We start from the raw sequence: 22,438 nt of genomic DNA on the forward strand, positions 1-22,438 counted from the left end.
GGAAATAAAGAAACATTTCTTTACTCTGAAAATGGTTAGAATGTGGAACATGCTACCACAGGAAGTAGCTTAGATGCTTCCAAAAACCAGATGGGTACAGGAGAAAGGCAAACAGAAATATATGCTGAAAGGCTGAGATGTGGTACATGGAATGAGTGTGTCAAATGGCCTGTTTCTGAGCTGCATATTCTAAGTAATTCTATATAACCTTCAAAATGTAACTGGCTATATATTCAAAAAGGAAGAATTTGCAGAAATATGGGGAAAGAGCAGGACAGTAGGACTAATTGCATTGCTCTTTCAAAGACTCAGAACAGGCACAATATTATAATTCTAAAATACATAAAGTACAGATTCCCCATAGCCTAATGCATGCTTCTACAACATTGGTTTAGTAAATAACGATTTACACTGTGTACAGCTTTTGCATAGTAATGTTTAACAAATAATCCAGAACCGGCAGTCCCATCATTTTTCTAATATTGTAGAAAGCATTCCTTGGGCGAAAGTAGGCTATCATAAAATAATGCTGACTAATCTGCCTGATGTTGAAATCCATTGCTCTCAGTAGGAAGGGATGGATTTCTCTGTAACATGCTAAATGGAGCGAGCATTCTCTGACTGAGAGATACAGGAATCTTGGATCATCAAGTTGAAGATGTTATATAGGGCGAGGTTTCCTTGAGGATCCCCAGGCTCCCACTAGCTTTTCCATCCAGTTACACCATTACTCTCGGTTATAACTGAGGACAGCGAGCTATGTCTATCGATCAGCAATGAATGGACAACACCACCACCCAGCTTTTTCAACAATTATTCTGTTACATTTTAAGCACTGAAAGCAACAAATTTGCCCTTCCACTATCCAATCCATTCAGCACTGCACATCACAGCATCAATTGAATGCATCACACAAAAGAGGCTGCTGAGATCTTGAAAAGCATATCTGAAAATGCACAAGTCTAAAAGGCTTTGAAGATGAATCAAATGGTTCTTGTGCTGAATATATAATGTAGGATCAAAACCATCAAATTGTTACACAACCTTTCTGTCCCACCAGAAAGGACTGCACTAGACAAATAATAAATTCTCAAAAGTAGAAATTAATACAGTTTTAAATATTCAAACCACGTTTATTTTAAAGCAAGCCTCCCTGGAACTTCTCAAAAAAATCAAGTCTTGTTTGCATTTTTAGAAGTAAAATTGAGGCTCTCACCACATGCGGAGCTGGATAAACCAACGGACAAGCATCCTTATGAGGCAATGGGCTGGGTTTTATCAGCACCCCCCGACATTGGGGGGGGGGGCTCGGAAAATACGTCTGAGAGAGGCCGCCACGGGCCTCGACGCCGGGAAGGCACACCGCATTTTACCGTCAGCGGCGAGGCCTCGGTGTCGTTCCCGCCGCTCAGTGAAAAATACTTAATTTACTTATTTAAATCAATGCTAATAAATGAATAATTACTTACCTCATCACGACAGCCGTCCCATGCCAATATTCCGGCTGGTTGCCGGAGGTCCCGCACCTTCGGATCTCCATTCGGAGATCCAAGACGGAACACTGATTGTGAGGGGGTGGGGGGGAAGGAGTGAAGTTTCAGGGCTGGGGAGGGGTGGAACATGGCAAAAACAAACACAGTTGGTTGAGGGAATGGTGGGAAGGGGTTGAAGATTAAAGTAAAGAAAGTTGTGGGGGGGATGCGGGGGAGAAGGGTTGTGATCAAAAATTTACTTCTTTTGGGGGGGGGAAGAGGACAAATGGTAAACTGATTATTCATTGCGGGAGTGGGAGAGAGGACTGGGAGTGTGAATAGCTTTCCATTTTAATTTATTTTTACCAACCTGCTACTTTAATCAGTAAAATGTAATGGAAGGACCTGAAGCTCTTTAAAAATGGCGCCAGCGCCTGCACGTTGGCACTGGATACTGTTGACACTGGACACCGTTGCCGGGAACGGAGCGCCCGCCCCCTCTGTGTCATTGGGGTGGGCGGTTCGCCCCTTCATGATATTGCGCCGCCGCGCAAAATATTGCAGTGGCTCCGCAGCGCATGTCTCGCGCAGCGCATGTCTCGCGCGTATACTGCGCCATCTTGGAAGCTATAAAAACTCAGCCCAATGTCTTAATCCCTGGAGATGGTACTAAAGGTGATAACTTGTTTCAGCAGCATCCACTCTGCAAGGCCAGCAGTAGGTAACTGTGCTAAGCACCACCGGTCATGTAATCATAAGCATATCAAAACACTGATGTGTCCGTTTCCATCACGTGACCAGGCCAGTCTTTTGAGTTCATTCCTTTTTTAAATATGTAGAGTCCCACCTCCAGAAATGGACCATAAAGTATTCAGTGTTAGCCTTGACCCAGTTGCACTCTCGCCTCTGAGTCAGAAGTTGTGGGTTCAAGTCCCACTCAAGACTTTAACGAAGAAAATTCTAGGTTGACACTTCAGTGCAGTACTGTGGGAGCGCTACATTGTCAGAGGTATCGTCTTTTGGACAAGATGTTAAACCGAGCACGCGCCTGATCTCTCAGGGAGTTATCTTAAGTGTCCTGACCCAATATTTATCCCTCAACCAACATCACTAAAACACATTACCAAATTGCTGTTTGCATGACCTTGTTGTGTGCAAATCGGCAACTGCATTACCTACATTACAATAGTGATTACACTTCAAAAGTACTTCATTGGCTATAAATTGCTTTGGATCATCCTGAGGGCGTGAGAGGTGCTATTCAAATGCAGTCTTTCTTTTTTAAAAAAAGGCCCATTCTTGGGTATCATATCCCTCCACTACACATTCTGGCAACTTAAAATAAAATCTGGCATGAAAATATTAAAAGAAAAGTGAGGTTTTTATGGAAGGCATTACAATAAAATATAATCTGGAACGTCTAGAGAGACATTCTTACGAGAAAATTAATTCCATCAAAAAGGCTGTGAAAGAACTCAACTACACAGCATTACCTAGAATATTTAGTATTCTGTACATCATTAATTAGTCTATTAAATTCAGCCAGTTGGATTCTAAATCAACCAACTATAACGGGTAAGATAAGTGCACCTAAACAATTTCAAAATTGAAGAAATCATGACTCTAATTCTAAAGTAGGAGACGTGTAATCACACACACACACTGGATAGCTTGGCTAATAGCAAATAGCAATGGTTTTCTTCCAGACATGCACTTAAGAGAACGTCAAAAGGACAATGTGCATTTGAAAAGGGAAAGTTATGTCTAGTTGAATTTTTTTTTGAGGAGGTAACTAAGGTGGTAGATAAGAATGTGTCTATGGATGTTATATATATGAACTTCCAACAGGCATTTGATAAGGTTCCACTTAAGAGGTTGTTAACAAAAATTAGAGTGCATGGAAGCGGAGGCAACATATTGGCTTGGATAGGGAATTGGTTAGGAGGTAGCAGACAGAGTGGCGATAATGGGAGTGTACTCAAATTGGCAGAATGTGACTTGAGGTGCCCCCTGGAGATTTGTACTGGTGCCAGACCTTTTTACGATACTTATAAATGACTTGGGTGAAGGAATAGCGATTAAGTTAGTTGGCACAGTAAGTAGTGTAAATGGGAACAAAAAGTTGCCTAGTGATATTGATAGATTAATTAAATGGGCAAAACTGTGTCAGATGGAGTTCAACATGGCTGAGAGGTCAGCCACTTTGGACCTAAGAAAGATAGATTAGTTTCTAAATGGTGAGAAGCTAGAAACTGTGGATGAGCAGAGAGATTTGGGGGTCCAAGTATCGAATCACTAAAAGTTAGTAGACAGGTACAAAAAAAAAATTCAAAAAGCTCATGGAATGCTAGCCTTTTGCTCAAGAGAACTGGAATACAAAGGAGTGGAAATTACATTTCATTTACAGCTGTACAAATTTCCAGTTTGACCACATCTGGAGCAAAGCATTCAGTTTTTGGCACTGAATCTCAGGCAGGATATATTGGCCTTGGACGGGATGCAGCACAGATTCACCGGAATGATACGGAGGTTAAAAAAGTTAAATTACAAGGACACAATGCATAGACTAGACTTTTACTCCATTGAATAAAGACTATGGAGTGAACTTATTGAAGAGTTTAAGATGATGATTTAAGAGTTTAAGGGCAGACAGAGAGAAACTACTTCCTCTGGTGAGAGAGTCCAGAACAAGGGGTCGTAACAAAATTAGAGCTTGGTTATTCAGGGGTGATGTCAAGTAGCACTTCTTCACACAAAGAGTAGTGGAAATCTCAAACTCTTTCCCCAAAAAAAGGTGTTGAGGTTAAATCAATTGTAATTTTGAAACTGAGATTGATAGATTTTTGTTAAGCAAGGGTAATGGAAACAAAGTGTGTAGATGGAGTTAAAGCACAGATAAGCTATGATCAAACAGAATGGTGGAAGAGGCTTGAGGGGCTGAATGGCTGACTCCTGTTCCAATGTAAAATAAGATGTATTATAAATAGCACTGAAGAATTCAAAACAGGATAGAATTTGCCATCCAATATCTTTCTGTGCTGGGGACTCGAGTTTCGAATGAGACATACAGAGAGGACACAAAACAGGAAAAGAAGCAATACCAATCTCATCCTTTAGCTAACAAAGATCCAACAATTCACACAATATGAAGAAAATAAAATGTGGATTCCATTGTGGAATCTGTTTTCTCATCAGCTATTTCGTTTAAACGAAAATCATCTTTTCATGTGGGTTGGGACCACGTAAGGGTTTAAAGATTAAAATACACACGATTCTATTACCAAATATTACTTCCATGAATCATTGAGATATCTGTGCGTGCATACTCCACCCCAACCCTTGACAAAAAAATTGTATTAGTGAATTTATCATCAAATGCAGTATAGAAAGAAGCTTCAGTTCCATACTATAAGACTGATGTAAAATGCCTTAATATGATGGATTTACAGAGCAGCCAGGGAGGGGGAAGGAACTTCAAACACAATGCCATGTAATAGGTCTCAGTCACACTACAATGTGATACCATTTTACCCAATAAAATTTCTCAAAACACTTATATAAAATCATTTCCACAAATAGCATTAGTTGGTAAAATCCCCTTTCTTTGGATGCCACCATCTCAACTTTAATTTTCTCTGAAACATTAACTTTTTTTTTACTGCCTAATACATCTCCATCATGTGCGTATTGCCCTGCTATAACCAGTGATATGCTGCTGCTGCAATGGAAGGTCAATGCAGCAGTTCAAAGCTAAATGCAGCCCTACCCATGATACAGCACAGATAACAATAATGTGTAAACAGTGTAAAACCCCTGCTCACCACGCCTGGGAAGATTTTTTGGAGTTTCTCCACCGCAGCTAGTGCTTTAGGTTTTCCGCCGTCGAGACAATCTTCAAACTCATACAACGACTGACGCACTGGGTTAGAATAGGACACCTTTGCGTTGTCCACAAAGGTGATCTGCCTTACTCCCCAGCCCTATAAAGAATGAAGGACAAGTTATTTCAAAAGCAACTTTGTCTAATCATGAAGTTTTTTTATATATATAGATCCTTTGCTTACTTGGCGCTACAGCATTGTGAGTGTACCAACATCACATGGACTGCAGCGATTCAAGAAGGCAGCTCACAACACCTTCTCAAAGACAATTAAGGATGGGCAACAAATGCTGGCCTTGTCAGAAATATCCATATCCCATGAATGAATAAAAAAAATTCTTCATCTAGGAGAACTGAAACATCATTGAGGCAGGATGTGAATAGGTAATTACAGTGAGCGGAATCTTATACGGAGTACAAACACTGGTTCTGACCAATTGATCCAAATGACCTTTCCCTGTGCCGCAGATGCTATGTAATTTTCAATTGTTACATTCAATTAAACAAGAGAAAAAGAACCAGAGGGAGATGTGAAGACCATTCTTTTTTTTTTTATAAATGCTGCAAGTTGTTATAATCTTGAATGCACTGCTTGAAAGGCTGGTGGGAGCAGATTGAGCAATAACTTTCAAAAGGAAATTGGTTATTTCTCAAAGAAAAAAAATTGTAGGGCTCTGGGGAAAGAGCAGGGAAGTGGAACCAATTGCAGAGCTCTTTCAAAGAGCCAGGACAAGGACGATGGGTTTAATGGCCTCCTTCTGTGCTGTGTGATTCTATGATGATCAGACTTTTAAAAAGAAAATTTCTTCATGCATAATCTCACCAATCTACTAAAGCCACTTGGAATAAGTACCATTTCCAGATTTAAAACATGTGTTGCATAGGTGAAAACATTTTTTTTATTTTAAGATAAATATGCACAGCACAGTAGGGATGATAAGTCATCAGGTTTACATCAAATCTCACTGGTACAGATTACAGAATATGTAACAGTTGATATCAAATAAATGCATATTTCATGCAAGCATATATCTCTATTGAACCAAAGCTACTTTTAATTAATTGGCATTCCTAGAACTTTGACATTACTTGTCTTTTTAACTACTGAGCACATTGATGTATGCTGCCCAACAGTAGTCAAATTTTACACATTAAGAACTCAGGAAAGATTACAGTATATAAATCACAGTAAACTTTCTCTCATGAGTAATTTCATGGGCTGAAATAGAATTACAATTTAAAAAATTCTTTCCACTGAAATCCTGGTCTGAGGTAGAAATTCATCTAGGGCAGTGTCGCAAAACGGGAGGTATCGGATCAGCTACCTGTTATGTGTCTGATAATCAGTTCCTTACGGTCAATGGAATTAAATATCAGGCATTCCGCATAACGCATGGCCAATCCAATACTGCCTGTTTTGCACCATCACCCAATCTGCTTGATTTCTTTCCAGACTAGTTAATTTAATTTCAACTTTTAATTGTAAAAAGAGGTGGTTTATGATGAAACATATCCTCTCATATGCCTGTTTGAATCTTTTAAGTGTCTAAGAAAACTTTCTTACCATGAGTGTCCGTGCTACATTGCAGCCTAGTGTACCAGCTCCAAGCAGCAAGCACCGAGTAGTCACAACATTCTCCAGGCCAAGGGTTGGTACCAGACGCCAACGCATTAACTTAAGATTGAGATCAACAGATGACTCAGCCAGTCTTCAACAGAAGAGAAAAACAATAATACATCTGCCGAATTCAGAAAAAAGGTCTTACTGAAGCATTGCAACCTACTTATTAAGTTGCCCATGTTAATAAAAAGCATATTTTTACTTTTTTGTTTAAAAAAAGACATGCACAACAAGAAAGTCAGCTTAAAATAAATCTTTGCCTTTTCAAAGGGCTCAATAAACAATTTTAGTATTACTGCACGTATGCAAAGTTCATGAAAATGTCACATTTAAGACAATGCCTACAGATCTTAGAAGTGACATCCATAATGTGCAGTGAAATAAAATCTGGCAGCATTAACAAAAGACTGCTCATCATTAGTCTCCACTTTGTCCTTGTCCACTGATGTGATGTTTTACATATCTAGAAACGTTCTATTTTCAGAATTATGTAACAGAAATCAGTTTTCCTGATTAACAGTCGGTAAGTGACTCAAAGAAATACAGGGTATACAATTTTCCTACAACATTCAGGGAAATAAATTCTAGTTTCATTCCAATTCAAATTATGTCACAATATTTTTAATCAATGAATGCAATTTGATCACAGTTAGCCTGCCACTTATCATAAGATCCGGCGTTGACAAAACGAAACTGGCCAAAAATTGAAGTAAAAAATTTAGCAACAGTGCATTTTGAAGCTGTAAAAGGGGTTAAACCATATTATCAGCTTGATCAGTCTCATGGTTTATGATTCACCTGGATTCCCTTGACTTATCATTTTATCACATTTTAGAGTACTTCACATGAGGATATCTGGTTAAAGTTCAAGCCCCGAACAGGCCTAACATCAGGGATTAGACTGGATGAAAGATGCTAATTTACCTCTTCGGATCCATACATTCACTGAGATTGACCATCCTTGGACCCAGACTTCCTTTCTGGTTTTTCTCCCAACCGACACACTTTGGACAATCTGTAAATTAATTTTAAATAATTAGGATTGCTTCTCACCCACAATAGTACAACATTTTGAAATTTCTAAAATAAAAACAATGGTGAAAATGTACAGCAGGTCAATTGGTGTTTGAAGAAAGAAACAAAACTTAACATTTTAGGGGATCTCCATCTAAATAGTATGGAGAAATGGTCCCATCTGAATCCCAATCTTTGTCATTTAGATGCTGAACAACCTTCTGTGCATTTCCAGCATTTTCTGCTTTTACTTCAGAGTTCCAACATTCACTTTTCTCCTCTCTTGAAAACAGCTTAGCTTTTCTCCTGAAAGAACTATTTTTAAACTGATCTTGGAGAAACAATTCCAGTCTAAGTGTTTATCAATTCTTAAATTTATATGTTTTATATCTGCTGCATTTCATCCCAGTACAATTCCTGTGACTACAGGAACTGTCTGTACTTTAGTGCACTAAATAGACTTGGTTAAACATAAAAATGAATTATTTCAATGGAATACAAAATCTTTCTAATGTATGGCAAAAGCCCTGATGTTTAATGTGGAAATAAAAACAAAAACTCCTGGAAATACTTAGCAGGTCTGGCAGCAACTTTGGAGAGAGAAGCAGAGTTAACATTTCAGGTCAATGACCTTTCATCAGAACTGGCAAAGGTTAGAAATGTAATATGTTTTAAACAAATAAAGCAGGGGTGGGGGAAGAGAACAAAAGGGAAGGTGTGTGATAGGACAGAGGGCCAGAGAGATTAACTGACAAGGAGGTCATGGGGCAAAGTCAAAGAGAGTGTGCTAATGGTGTGATGAAAGACAAAGCATTAGTGCAGAGGGAGTGTTAAAGACAGAATAATGAGCAGCCCTAGCCAAAAACACAAACATGAAAAAACCAGTAGGCATGCACATGGTAAGAAACAAAAAAAAGGAACAAAATAAATAGAAATAAAAAAGGACCAATCATACTCTGGAATTATTGAACTCAATGTTCAATCTGGCAGAGAAATCAAGGGCCAGAATCAAACAGGGCCACAGTGAAAAATAGTGGGACGAGGACAAGTAATGTTAAATAGACAAGCCTTAAGGCTTTGTGCCTTAACGCGCGGAGCATCCGCAATAAAGTGGATGAATTAATCGCGCAAATAGATGTAAACGGGTACGATATAGTCGGGATTATGGAGACATGGCTGCAAGGTGACCAGGGATGGGAAATGAACATCTAGGGATATTCAGTATTTAGGAAGGACAGACAAAAATCAAAAGGCAGTGGAGTTGCATTGCTAGTTAAAGAAGAAATTAACGCAATAGTGAGGAAAGATATTAGCTCTGACGATGTGGAATCTGTATGGGTAGAGCTGAGAAACACTAAGCAGCAAAAAACGTTAGTGGGGGTTGTATATAGACCCCCAAACTGTAGTGGTGATGTTGAGAATAGCATTAAACAGGAAATGAGAGATGCATGCGATAAAGGAACATCTGTAACTATGGGTGAGTTGAATCTGCATATAGATTGAGCACATCAAATTAGTCACAATACTGCAGAGGAGGAATTCTTGGAGTATATACGGGATGATTTTCTATACCAATACGTTGAGGAGCCAACGAGAGAACAGGCCATCCTAGACTGGGTACTGTGTAATGAGAGAGGAATAATTGACAATCTAGTGGTGTGAGACCCCTTGGGGAAGAGCGACCATAATATGATAGAATTCTTCATCAAGATGGAGAGTGACGTAGTTGATTTTGAGACTAGGGTCCTGAATCTTAGTAAAGTAAACTACCAAGTTATGAGGCACGAGTTGGCCACGACGGATTGGGAAACGTTACATAAAGGGATGACGGTGGATAGACAATGGCAAACATTTAAAGAGCGCATGGATGAACTACAACAATTGTTTATCCCCGTCTGGCACAAAAGAAAAATGGGAAAGGTAGCCAAACCATGGCTTACAAGGGAAATTAGAGATAGCATTAGATCCAAGGAAGAGGCATATAAATTTGCCAGGAAAAACAACAGACCTGAGGATTGGGAGCAGTTTAGAATTCAGCAAATGAAGACCAAGGGATTGATCAAGAAGAGGATAATAGAGTACGAGAGCAAGCTTGCGGGAAACATAAAAACTGACTAAAAGCTTGTATAGGTATGTGAAGAGAAAAAGATTGAAGACAGTCAGAAAAAGGGGAATTTATTATGGGGAATAAAGAAATGGCTGACCAACTAAATGCATACTTTGGTTCTGTCTTCACAAAGGAGGACACAAATATCATACCAGAAATGTTGGGGAACACGGGGCTTAGTGAGAGAGAGGAACTGAAGGAAATCAGTATTAGTAGAGAAATGGTGTTGGGGAATTTGATAGGATTGAAGGCCGATAAATCCCCAGGGCCTGATGGTATGCATCCCAGAGTACTTAAGGAAGTGGCCCTAGAAATAGTGGATGCATTGGTGGTTACCTTCCAAGATTCTATAGACTCTGGAACAGTTCCTACAAATTGGAGGGTAGCTCTTGTAACTCCACTATTTAAAAAGGGAGGTAGAGAGAAAGCAGGGAATTATAGACCAGTCATTTAAAAGCAAAATACTGCGGATGCTGGAAATCTGAAATAAGAACAAGAAATGCTGGAAACACTCAGCAGGTCTGGCAGCATCTGTGGAGAGAGAAGCAGTTAACGTTTCAGGTCAGTGACCCTTCTTCAGAACTGGCAAATATTAGAAATGTAAAAGGTTATAAGTAAGTAAAGTGGGGGTGGGGCAAGAGATAATCTTGGGGGGGGTGGGGGTAGTGTATTGCGATGGATAGAAAATTGGTTGGCGGACAGGAAACAAACAGCAGGGTTTTTTCTGAATGGCAGTCAATGACTAGTGGGGTACCACAGAGATCGGTGCTAGGACCCCAGCTATTCACAATATACATTAATGATTTAGATGAGGGAACTAAATGTAACATCTCCAAATTTGCAGAAGACACAAAACTGGGTGGGAGGGTGAGTTGTGAGAAGGATGCAGAGAGGCTTCAGGGCGATTTGGACAAGTTGAGTGAGTGGGCAAATGCATGGCAGATGCAGTATAATGTGGATAAATGTGAGGTTATCCACTTTGGTAGCAAAAACAGGAAGGCAGATTATTATCTGAATGGCTATAAACTGAGAGAGGGAATATGCAGCAAGACCAGGGTGTTCTCGTACACCAGTCGCTGAAGGTAAGCATGCAGGTGCAACAGGCGGTAAAAAAGGCAAATGGTATGTCGGCCTTCGTAGCGAGAGGATTCGAGTACAGAAGCAGGGATGTCTTGCTGCAATTATACAGGGCCTTGGTGAGGCCACACCTGGAATATTGTGTGCAGTTTTGGTCTCCTTATCTGAGGAAGGATGTTCTTGTTATAGAGGGAGTGCAGCGAAGGTTTACCAGACTGATTCCTGGGATGGCGGGACTGACGTATGAGGAGAGATTGAGTCGGTTAGGATTATATTCACTGGAGTTCATTGCAGCAGCTTTTTCGGGAGCGGAGAGTGCGAGCGAGTGAGCAGCTGGGAAGGTCAGTTTAAAGTAAACTTAATTTTCTTTTTGTTTTCGGCGGAGACCAGGGGGCTGCTGGGTAAGTAATACCCTATATATTTGGGCCGTTTCTGAACCCGAGACACTACACCTGTAGTGTCTCCCACCCGCTCTCCTGCTCTAACCAAAAAAAAGGACTCGGTGGTGTGTAGATAAGGTAAGGCTTTTTCTATTTCTCTTTTTTTTTATCGTGTGATTGGATAAAAACTTTTCGTTCCTTTTTCATTGAACTAAGTTTAAGCTTAAGATTAAAAATGGCAGGAGATCTCAGACCCATGACATGCTCCTCTTGCTCAATGTGGGAGCTCAGGGACATGGCTGATGTCCCTGATTCCTTCATGTGCAGGAAGTGTGTCCAGCTGCAGCTCTTGTTAGACCGCATGACGGCTCTGGAGCTGCGGATGGACTCACTTTGGAGCATCCGCGATGCTGAGGAGGTAGTGGATAGCACGTTTAGCGAATTGGTCACACCGCAGATTAGGATTGCTGAGGGAGAAAGGGAATGGGTGACCAAAAGGCAGAGAAAGAGCAGGAAGGCAGCGCAGGTGTCCCCTGCGGTCATCTCCCTCCACAACAGGTATACCGTTTTGGATACTGTTGAGGGAGATGGCTCACCAGGGGAAGGCAGCAGTAGCCAGGTTCATGGCACCGTGGCTGGCTCTGCTGTTCAGAAGGGCGGGAAAAAGAGTGGAAGGACTATAGTCATAGGGGATTCGATTGTAAGGGGAGTAGATAGGCGGTTCTGTGGTCGAAAACGAGACTCCCGAATGGTATGTTGCCTCCCAGGTGCACGGGTCAGGGATGTCTCAGATCGGCTGCAGAACATTCTAAAGGGGGAGGGTGAACAGCCAGTTGTCGTTGTGCACATAGGCACCAATGATATAGGTAAAAAACAGGATGAGGTCCTACAAGCAGAATTTAGGGAGTTAGGAGCCAAGTTAAAAAGTAGGACCTCAGAGGTAGTAATCTCAGGATCGCTACCAGTGCCACGTGATAGTCAGAGTAGAAATTAAAGAATAGTCAGGATGAATGCGTGGCTTGAGAGATGGTGCAGGAGGGAGGGGTTCAGATTTTTGGGACATTGGGACCGGTTCTGGGGGAGGTGGGACTATTACAAATTGGACGGTCTACACCTGGGCCGGACTGGAACCAATGTCCTTGGGGGTGCTTTTGCTAACGCTGTTGGGGAGGGTTTAAACTAATGTGGCAGGGGGATGGGAACCAAATGAGGAGGTCCGTGGACAGTAAGGAGGTAGTAACTAAAGCCTGTAAGGAACTAGAGAATGAAGTCAGCGTGACTAAGGGAAAGAGTAGGCAGGGAGCAGATGATGAAAGCAAAGGGACTGGTGGTTTGAGGTGTATTTGTTTTAATGCAAGAAGTGTAGTAGGTAAGGCAGATGAACTTAGGGCTTGGATTAGTACCTGGGAGTATGATGTTATTGCTATTACTGAGACTTGGTTGAGGGAAGGGCATGATTGGCAACTAAATATCCCAGGATACCGATGCTTCAGGTGGGATAGAGAGGGAGGTAAAAGGGGTGGAGGAGTTGCATTACTGATCAAAGAGGATATCACAGCTGTGCTGAAGGAAGGCGCTATGGAGGACTCGAGCAGTGAGGCAATATGGGCAGAACTCAGAAATAGGAAGGGTGCGGTAACAAAGTTGGGGCTGTACTACAGGCCTCCCAACAGCGTGCGTGAGATAGAGGTACAAATATGTAAACAGATTATGGAAAGATGTAGGAGCAACAGGGTGGTGGTGATAGGAGATTTTAATTTTCCCAACATTGACTGGGATTCCCTTAGTGTTAGAGGTACAGATGGAGCAGAATTTGTAAGGAGCATCCAGGAGGGTTTTCTAGAGCAGTATGTAAATAGTCCAACTCGGGAAGGGGCCATACTGGACCTGGTGTTGGGGAATGAGCCCGGCCAGGTGGTTGACGTTTCAGTAGGGGACTACTTTGGGAATAGTGATCACAATTCCGTAAGTTTTAGAATACTCATGGACAAAGACGAGAGTGGTCTGAAAGGAAGAGTGCTAAATTGGGGGAAGGTCAACTATACCAAAATTCGGCAGGAGCTGGGGAATGTAGATTGGGAGCAGCTGTTTGAAGGTAAATCCACATTTGATTGTGGGAGGCTTTTAAAGAGAGGTTGATTAGCGTGCAGGAGAGACATGTTCCTGTGAAAATGAGGGATAGAAATGGCAAGATTAGGGAACCATGGATGACAGGTGAAATTGTGAGACTAGCTAAGAGGAAAAAGGAAGCATACATAAGGTCTAGGAGGCTGAAGAAAGACGAAGCTTTGAAAGAATATCGGGAATGTAGGACCAATCTGAAACGAGGAATTAAGAGGGCTAAAAGGGGTCATGAAATATCTTTAGCAAACAGGGTTAAAGAAAATCCCAAAGCCTTTTATTCATATCTAAGGAGCAAGAGGGTAACTAGAGAAAGGATTGGCCCACTCAAGGACAAAGGAGGAATGTTATGCGTGGAGTCAGAGAAAATGGGTGAGATTCTAAACGAGTACTTTGCATCGGTATTCACCGAGGAGAGGGACAAGACGGATGTTCAGGTTAGGGACAGATGTTTGATTACTCTAGGTCAAGTCGGCATAAGGAGGGAGGAAGTGTTGGGTATTCTAAAAGGCATTAAGGTGGACAAGTCCCCAGGTCCGGATGGGATCTATCCCAGGTTACTGAGGGAAGCGAGAGAGGAAATAGCTGGGGCCTTAACAGATATCTTTGCAGCATCCTTAAGCACGGGTGAGTTCCCGGAGGACTGGAGAATAGCTAATGTTGTCCCCTTGTTTAAGAAGGGTAGCAGGGCAAATCCAGGTAATTATAGACCGGTAAGCCTGATGTCAGTGGTAGGGAAGCTGCTGGAGAAGATACTGAGGGATAGGATCTATGCCCATTTGGAAGAAAATGGGCTTATCAGTGATAGGCAACATGGTTTTGTGCAGGGAAGGTCATGTCTTACCAACTTAATAGAATTCTTTGAGGAAGTGACAAAGTTGATTGATGAGGGAAGGGCTGTAGATGTCATATACATGGACTTCAGTAAGGCGTTTGATAAGGTTCCCCATGGTAGGCTGATGGAGAAAGTGAAGTCGCATGGGGTCCAGGGTGTACTAGCTAGATGGATAAAGAACAGGCTGGGCAACAGGAGACAGAGAGTAGCAGTGGAAGGGAGTTACTCAAAATGGAGACGCGTGACCAGTGGTGTTCCACAGGGATCCGTGCTGGGACCACTGTTGTTTGTGATATACATAAATGATTTGGAGGAAAGTATAGGTGGTCTGATTGGCAAGTTTGCAGACGACACTAAGATTGGTGGAGTAGCAGATAGTGAAGGGGACTGTCAGAGAATACAACAGAATATAGATAGATTGGAGAGTTGGGCAGAGAAATGGCAGATGGAGTTCAATCAGGGCAAATGCGAGGTGATGCATTTTGGAAGATCCAATTCAAGAGTGAATTATACAGTAAATGGAAAAGTCCTGGGGAAAATTGATGTACAGAGAGATTTGGGTGTTCAGGTCCATTGTTCCCTGAAGGTGGCAACGCAGGTCAATAGAGTGGTCAAGAAGGCATACAGCATGCTTTCCTTCATCGGACGGGGTATTGAGTACAAGAGTTGGCAGGTCATGTTACAGTTGTATAAGACTTTGGTTCGGCCACATTTGGAATACTGCGTGCAGTTCTGGTCGCCACATTACCAAAAGGATGTAGATGCTTTGGAGAGGGTGCAGAGGAGGTTCACCAGGATGTTGCCTGGTATGGAGGGAGCTAGCTATGAAGAGAGGTTGAGTAGATTAGGATTATTTTCATTAGAAAGACGGAGGTTGAGGGGGGACCTGATTGAGGTGTACAAAATCATGAGAGGTATAGACAGGGTGAATAGCAAGAAGCTTTTTCCCAGAGTGGGGGATTCAATTACAAGGGAACACGAGTTCAAAGTGAAAGGGGAAAAGTTTAGGGGGGATATGCATGGAAAGTTCTTTCCGCAGAGGGTGGTGGGTGCCTGGAACGCATTGCCAGCGGAGGTGGTAGACGCAGGCACGATAGCGTCTTTTAAGATGTATCTAGACAGATACATGAATGGGCAGGAAGTAAAGAGATACAGACCCTTAGAAAATAGGCGACAGGTTTAGATAGAGGATTTGGATTGGCGTAGGCTTGGAGGGCCGAAGGGCCTGTTCCTGTGCTGTAATTTTCTTTGTTCTTCTTTGTTCTTTGAGTGAGGGGGGATCTCATAGAAACCTATAAAATTCTAACAGGATTTGACAGGGTAGATGCAGGAAGGATGTTCTCGATGGTGGGGGAGTCCAGAACCAGGGGTAATAGTCTAAGGATACGGGGTAAACCTTTCAGAGCTGAGATGAGGAGAAATTTCTTCACCCAGAGAGTGGTGAGCCTGTGGAATTCGCTACCACAGAAAGCAATTGAGGCCAAAATATTGTATGTTTTCAAAAAGGAGTTAGATATAGCTCTTGGGACTAAAGGGATCAAAGGGTATGGGGCGAAAGCCGGAACAGGCTACTGAGTTGGATGATCAGCCATGATCATAATGAATGGTGGAGCAGGCTCGAAGGGCCGAATGGCCTACTCATGCTCCTATTTTCTATGTTTCTATGGTAGGCTGTCGAGTGCCTAATCGGAAGGTGAGGTGCTGTTCGTCGAGCTTGCATTGATGTTCACTGGAACACTGCAGCAGGCCCAGGATAGAGAACTGGGCATGAGAGGAGGGCAGCGTGTGTTGAAATGGCAAGCTCGGAGTCACGTTTATGGACTGAGTGGAGGTGTCCTGCAGGCAGTTACCCAATCTGCATTTGGTCTCCCCAGTGTAGAGGAAACCGCATTGTGAGCAGCGAATACAGTATACTAAATTGAAAAAAGTACAAGTAAATCGCTGCTTCACCTGAAATGAGTTTTTAGGGCCTTGGATAGTGAGGAGGGAAAGGGCAGGTATTACATCTCCTGCGGTTGCATGGGAAAGTGCCATGGGAAGGGGACGAGGTGTCGGGGGTAATGGAGGAGTGGATCAGGGTGTCGCGGAAGGAACGATCCCTTCGGACTGCTGACAGGGGAGGGGAAGGGAAGATGCATTTGGTGGTGGCATCATGCTGGAGCTGGCGGAAATGACGGAGGATGATTCTTTGGATGTGGAGGGTGGTGAGGTGGAAAGTGAGGACAAGGGGAACCCTGTCTTGGTTCTGGGAGGGAGGGGAAGGGGTGAGTGCAGAAGTGCGAGAAATGGGTCGGACACAGTTGAGGGCCCTGTCAACCACAGTGGGTGGGGGGGGGGGGGTGGTCCTCAGTTGAGGGTAAAGGAAGACATATCAGAAGGGCTGTTGTGGAAGGTTGCATCATCAGAGCAGATGCGTCGGAGACAGAGAAATTGGGAGAATGGAATGGAGTCCTTACAGGAGGCAGGGTTTGAGGAAGTATATTCAAGATAGCTGTGGGAGTCGGTGGGCTTATAATGAATATTAGTGGACAGTCCATCCCCAGAGATGGAGACAGAGAAGTCGAGGAAGAGAAGGGAAAGTAAAGGTGAGAGAAGGGTGGAAATTGGAAGCAAAGTTGATGAAGTTTTCTAGTTTGAGGCGGGTGCAAGAAACGTCACCGATACAGCCATTAATGTAGCGGAAAAAGAGTTGGGGGAAGGGGGCCTGAGTAGGACTGGAACAAGGAATGTTCGACACACCCCATAAAAAAACAGGCATAACTAGCGCCCATGCAGGTACCCATACCTTTTATTTGAAGGAAGTGTGTGTTGAAAGAGAAGCTGTTCAATGTGAGAACAAGTTCAGCACAAAAGGAGACCATTTGGCCCGTTGTTTCATGCCTGTAAGAGCTATTTAGCTAGTCCCACTCCCCTGCCTTTTCCCCATAGCCATGCGACATTTTTCTCTTCAGATAATTATCCAATTCCCTTTTGAAAGTCATGATTGAATCTGCCTCCACCAGATTCTCAGGCAGTGCATTCCAGTCCAAGTTTTCCCTCATGTCACTTTTGGTCCTTTTGCCAATTACCTTAAATCGGTGTCCTCTGTTTCTCAACCCTTCTGCCAATGGGAACAGTTTCTCCCTATCTACTCTGTCCAAACCCCTCATGATTTTGAACACCTCTATCAAATCTCCTCTCAACCTTCTCTTCTCTAAAGAAAATAGCTCCAGCTTCACTAATTGACCCTCGTAACATAGTCACTCGTCCCCAGAACCTTCTCGTAAATCTTTTCTGTACCCCATCCAATGCCTTCATATCCTTTCTAAAGTGCAGTGCCCAGAATTAAACAGAATACTTCAGTTGAGGCTGAACTAATGTTTCATAAAGATTCACCACAACTTCCTTACTTTTATACTATATATATACCATTCCTCTATTTATAAAGCTCAGGATTCGGTATGACTTAGTAACCGCTTTCTCAATCTTCCCTGCCACCTTCAATAATTTATGCACATATACCCCCAGATCCCTCTGTTCTTGCACCCCTATAGAACTTTACCCTTTATTTATTGTGCCTTTACTCATTCTTCCTGCCAAAATTTATCACTTCACACTTCTTGTCAATTCATGACTGCAATGGAGATTACAGTCTGTGGTAACTTCTACAGCACACCCAATGGAGGACAGTAGGCTCACTCACAGCAACTTCTGGATTTCTGTGTTATTCTGAGCATGTGAAGACTCCTGAAGTTGCTGTCAGTTTCAGTGCAGTAATGACAGCAAATTTTTTTTTTATTCATTTGTAGGATGTGGGCGTCGCTGGCCAGGCCAGCATTTATTGCCCATCCCTAATTGCCCGTGAGAAGGTGGTGGTGGTGAGCTGCCGTCTTGAACTGCTGTACGTCCATGTGGAGTAGGTACACCCACAGTGCTATTAGGAAGGGAGTTCCAGGATCTTGACCCAGCGACAGTGAAGGAACGGCAATATAGTTCCAAGTCAGAATGGTATGTGGCTTGGAGGGGAACTTGCAGGTGGTGGTGTTCCCATGCATCTCCTGCCCTTGTTCTTCTAGTTGGTAGAGGTCACGGGTTTGGAAGGTGCTGTCTAAGGAGCCTTGGTGCATTGCTGCAGTGCATCTTGTAGATGGTACACACTGCTGCCACTGTGCGTCGGTGGTGGAGGGAGTGAATGTTTGTAGATGGGGTGCCAATCAAGCAGGCTGCTTTGTCCTCGATGGTGTTGAGCTTCTTGAGTGTTGTTGGAGCTGCACCCATCCAGACAAGTGGAGAGTATTCCATCACACTCCTGACTTGTGCCTTGTAGATGGTGGACAGGCTTTGGGGAGTCAGGAGGTGGGTTACTCGCCGCAGGATTCCTAGCCTCTGTCCTGCTCTTGTAGCCACAGTATTTATATGGCTACTCCAGTTCAGTTTCTGGTCAATGGTAACCCCCAGAAGGTTGATTGTTGATTGTGGGGAATACAGTGATTGTAATGCCGTTGAATGTCAAGGGAAGATGGTTAGATTCTCTCTTGTTGGAGATGGTCATTGCCTGGCACTTGTGTGGCGCAAATGTTACTTGCCACTTATCATCCAGGCCAGTGTGTAACCACAAAATTATAGTTATCTTTATATTGTCAAGAAAGAAACTGTGTTCAATTCTTTAGCAGTAGTGATCTCCAATTACCTGTGACTGATGCCATTTGTGGAAGTTTTACTTCAAAGATGATGCTGTGCTGGGTATCTCTGACCCCTTGCATAGTTCGGTCTCTGAAGCAGAGAACTTCGAGTGAGTCCAGAAAGCTACCCCTATCACCACAAAGAAAAGTAATATATTAAAATAACTGAATTATTCCCAAAAAGAAATAAAATTTTCATTTATATAGCGCCTTTTCAGGACGTCCCAAAACACTTTATAGCCAATGTAGTAATTTTTGAAGTTTAGTCACTGTTGTAATGGCAGAAACCTTGCAACACACAAACAGCAAATGTGATAATGAGCAGATAATTTTCTGGTTGAGTGATAAATATTTAGGGGGAACGGTAGCTTGGTAATGTTACTGACTAGTAATCCAGATGCCCAGAATGCTCCTCCTGAGACACAAGTTCAAATTCCACCATGGCAGCTGGCGGAATTTAAATCCAATTAATTAATAAATCTGGAATAAAATGCAAATCTCATTAACAATGATCATGAACTTACCGGATTGTCGTAAAAACTCATTTGGTTCACTAATGTCCTTCAGGGGAGGAAATCTGACATCCTTACCTGATCTGGTTTACACGTGACTCCAGATCTACAGTAATGTGATTGACTCTCAACTGCCCTCTGAAATGGTTTAGCAAGCCACTCAGTTGCATCAAATTGCTACAGATAATACTGTGGGTGTACCTACACCTCATGGACTGCAGTGGTTCATGATGGCGGCTCACCTCCACCTTCTCAAGGGCAATTAGGGATGGGCAATAAATGCTGGTCTTGCCAGCAATGGTCACATCCTCAAATGAATAAAAAACAAAAAAGGTCCTGGACACTGGGGGGAACTCCCCTATTCTTCAAAATAGTGCCATGGGATCTTTTACACACATCTATGAATGTAGATGGAGCCTTGGTTTAACGCCTCGTCTGAAAGACATCACCTCCGACGGTGTAGCACTCCCTCAGTACTACACTGGAGTGGCAGCCTAGATTCTGTGTTCAAGTCTCTATAGTGGAACTTGAATTCACAATCCTCAGACTCAGAGGCAGGAGTGCTACCAGTGAACCATGGCTGACACTCAACAACAGCTGAGAAAGACCCTATAATACCACCTATAGGAATGCAAAGTGCCAAGATTAGTGCCAATTTAACTGAAGGTAATGATCATGGATGCAGGGGCCATCGCATTTTTCAGAATTTAAAAAAATTGCAAGATGCATCATATTTGTGTATCGGTAAAGTCAGAAGAACATCCCAGGCTTACAACTCTAAAACTTACATTCATAATTTTTTGTCTCGAGACGAGCAAGACATTTTCAAAATAAGAAGTGGGGCATGTTCATGATCAGCACTACTAATAAATCACTTACAATCGTCATTAAGTGTACCAGTCTACTTATTTTAATTATTGAGCAACAGGTAAAATCATTTTCTCTCCAGAATTAAGGCAAGCAGCACTGAATTAGCACTGGACGAAATAGCAGAGAGTATTAGAGGATGGGGAATGGCAAAAAGGGTTGCACTGCTCTGGTTTTAAAACAAACTGAATGATTTACTTTTCACAGAGATGATGGGTAAAATTTGGCCATTGCAATAAATGCATTTTATACCAAGTAAGCCACATCAAGCAGCAATACTGTATTTTTCATCACACAGCGAATCAATAGTCTTCTTTCATTCTGTGCTCTAGATATTACTTTATAAACACAGGTTTATTTTGCTTTAAAAAATCTGCAGGTCGCAAGTGTAGCAATCCAGTTCCTGAAAAAATTCCTTTCCAAACCTAGATTAAACTAGGACAATATAAATGATAAATCATTTACCAGTTGTAGGCTATAAGGATCAGGAAGTTTCGCAGAGGCCATCCTGGATACTGAGTTAAGGTGCAAGGATCATATACACCAACAGTCACCTACAGAAGAAAACTGCTTTTAACAGGAAGTGGCTACCAAAGTAATAGCATTGATCAAAATGAAGATGTCAAGACTAACAGCATAAAGTAGCCCACTACAGGCTCATATTGTAGCACTGTAAAATGTCTACATTGTACTATTGTAACCACAAGACAACTGGATATTTTATCTTCAAATAGTCTTACAGAATTCCCAAAGTAATGTATTCCCGGCAGCAGCACAAATATCACATCTTACTTAGACCCCTGTCAATTCTTTACAGGTTGACTGCGCTCCCTTGCTATACTAGTAAATCTTTGGTAAAGAGTTCAACAGACTGGTGTATGTACTTATACAGGTAGGTGATGATTTTTATATTTCCAGATGTACAACTAATGAGCAAAACAGTGGTGGACACTTTTCACCAACTGAGAATTTGAACAACAAACAGAAGAAGAGTAAAATATTTTAATTCAGGTCAGTAAATACTTTTTCTATATATTTCCTGAATTCCACAACTTATTGAATAGCACTTTGGCAGATATATTGATAGGTGCATGTAATTTTATTCTGAATAGAATAAGCTGCTCTTACAGACAACTCTATTTTGGCTCAAGTGATTGCATCGCTGCTGTCCAGTAGCAGAAACTACTAGATAGATTAATGGCCTCAGCAAGATAAAAATGAATGACATCTACAAAGTTACACTGGGTCACAATCAGCATGAATGAGCCAGCTGACGGTCCCTTTTGAAGCAGCCTGTAGCTGCTCAGTAACATTATTCAGAATCATGTGCAATCACTCACCCAATCATTTTTTATTATTACACATCTAATCCATGGATGTAAATTTGTACCTTGGTCTGACCTTTGAAAAATTCATTCCAATTTCTCAAAGATGCCAACGAAACAGAATCTTCTGTGTACTTGACCAGAAAATAAGGAACTGCTGTAACTTCCTCCTTTTGGCAAAGCTCGTTGTAAGAATCTTGTAATGTCTGGATCTGTTTATATAAGAAAAAAAATCAGCAATGAATACATGCAGTTTTGCTTTAAAGTTTGTCCTGATGGAATTTATAAGACATCACTGCAGGAGTTCTTCAGGGCAGTGTCTTCAACTGCTTCATCAATGAGCTTCCCTTCATCATAAGGTCAGAAGTGGGGATGTTCGTTGATGATCGCAAAATGTTCAGTTCAATTTGCGACTCCTCAGATACTGAAGCAGTCCGTGCCCGCAAACAGCAAGACCTGGACAACATTCAGGCTTTGGCTGATAAGTGGCAAGTAACATTTCACAGAATCGCAGAATGGTTACAGCACAGAAGGAGGCTATTCGGCCCATCATGTCCATGTCACCT

The 22,438-nt window shown here is 42.2% G+C and overlaps 1 protein-coding gene across 4 annotated transcripts in view; it reads right to left on the reverse strand.

Annotated features, from left to right (window-relative positions):
• Nucleotides 1-22,438, reverse strand: part of atg7 (ATG7 autophagy related 7 homolog (S. cerevisiae)) — a 202,028-nt gene that overhangs the window by 154,099 nt on the left and 25,491 nt on the right. For 3 of the 4 annotated variants that reach the window (XM_068051846.1, XM_068051847.1, XM_068051845.1), the window contains 6 exons: nt 21,938-22,084; nt 21,013-21,101; nt 19,177-19,298; nt 7,898-7,988; nt 6,917-7,061; nt 5,294-5,452 (listed from right to left, as the gene is read on the reverse strand). In XM_068051846.1, the coding sequence (XP_067907947.1) occupies nt 5,294-5,452; nt 6,917-7,061; nt 7,898-7,988; nt 19,177-19,298; nt 21,013-21,101; nt 21,938-22,084 (753 nt within the window). Of the gene's footprint in view, nt 1-5,293; nt 5,453-6,916; nt 7,062-7,897; nt 7,989-19,176; nt 19,299-21,012; nt 21,102-21,937; nt 22,085-22,438 lie in introns of those variants that run through there. The other variant, XM_068051848.1, reaches the window with a different exon arrangement.

The sequence above is a fragment of the Heterodontus francisci genome, chromosome 19, assembly GCF_036365525.1.
Source record: "Heterodontus francisci isolate sHetFra1 chromosome 19, sHetFra1.hap1, whole genome shotgun sequence".
Lineage (NCBI taxonomy): Eukaryota > Metazoa > Chordata > Chondrichthyes > Heterodontiformes > Heterodontidae > Heterodontus > Heterodontus francisci.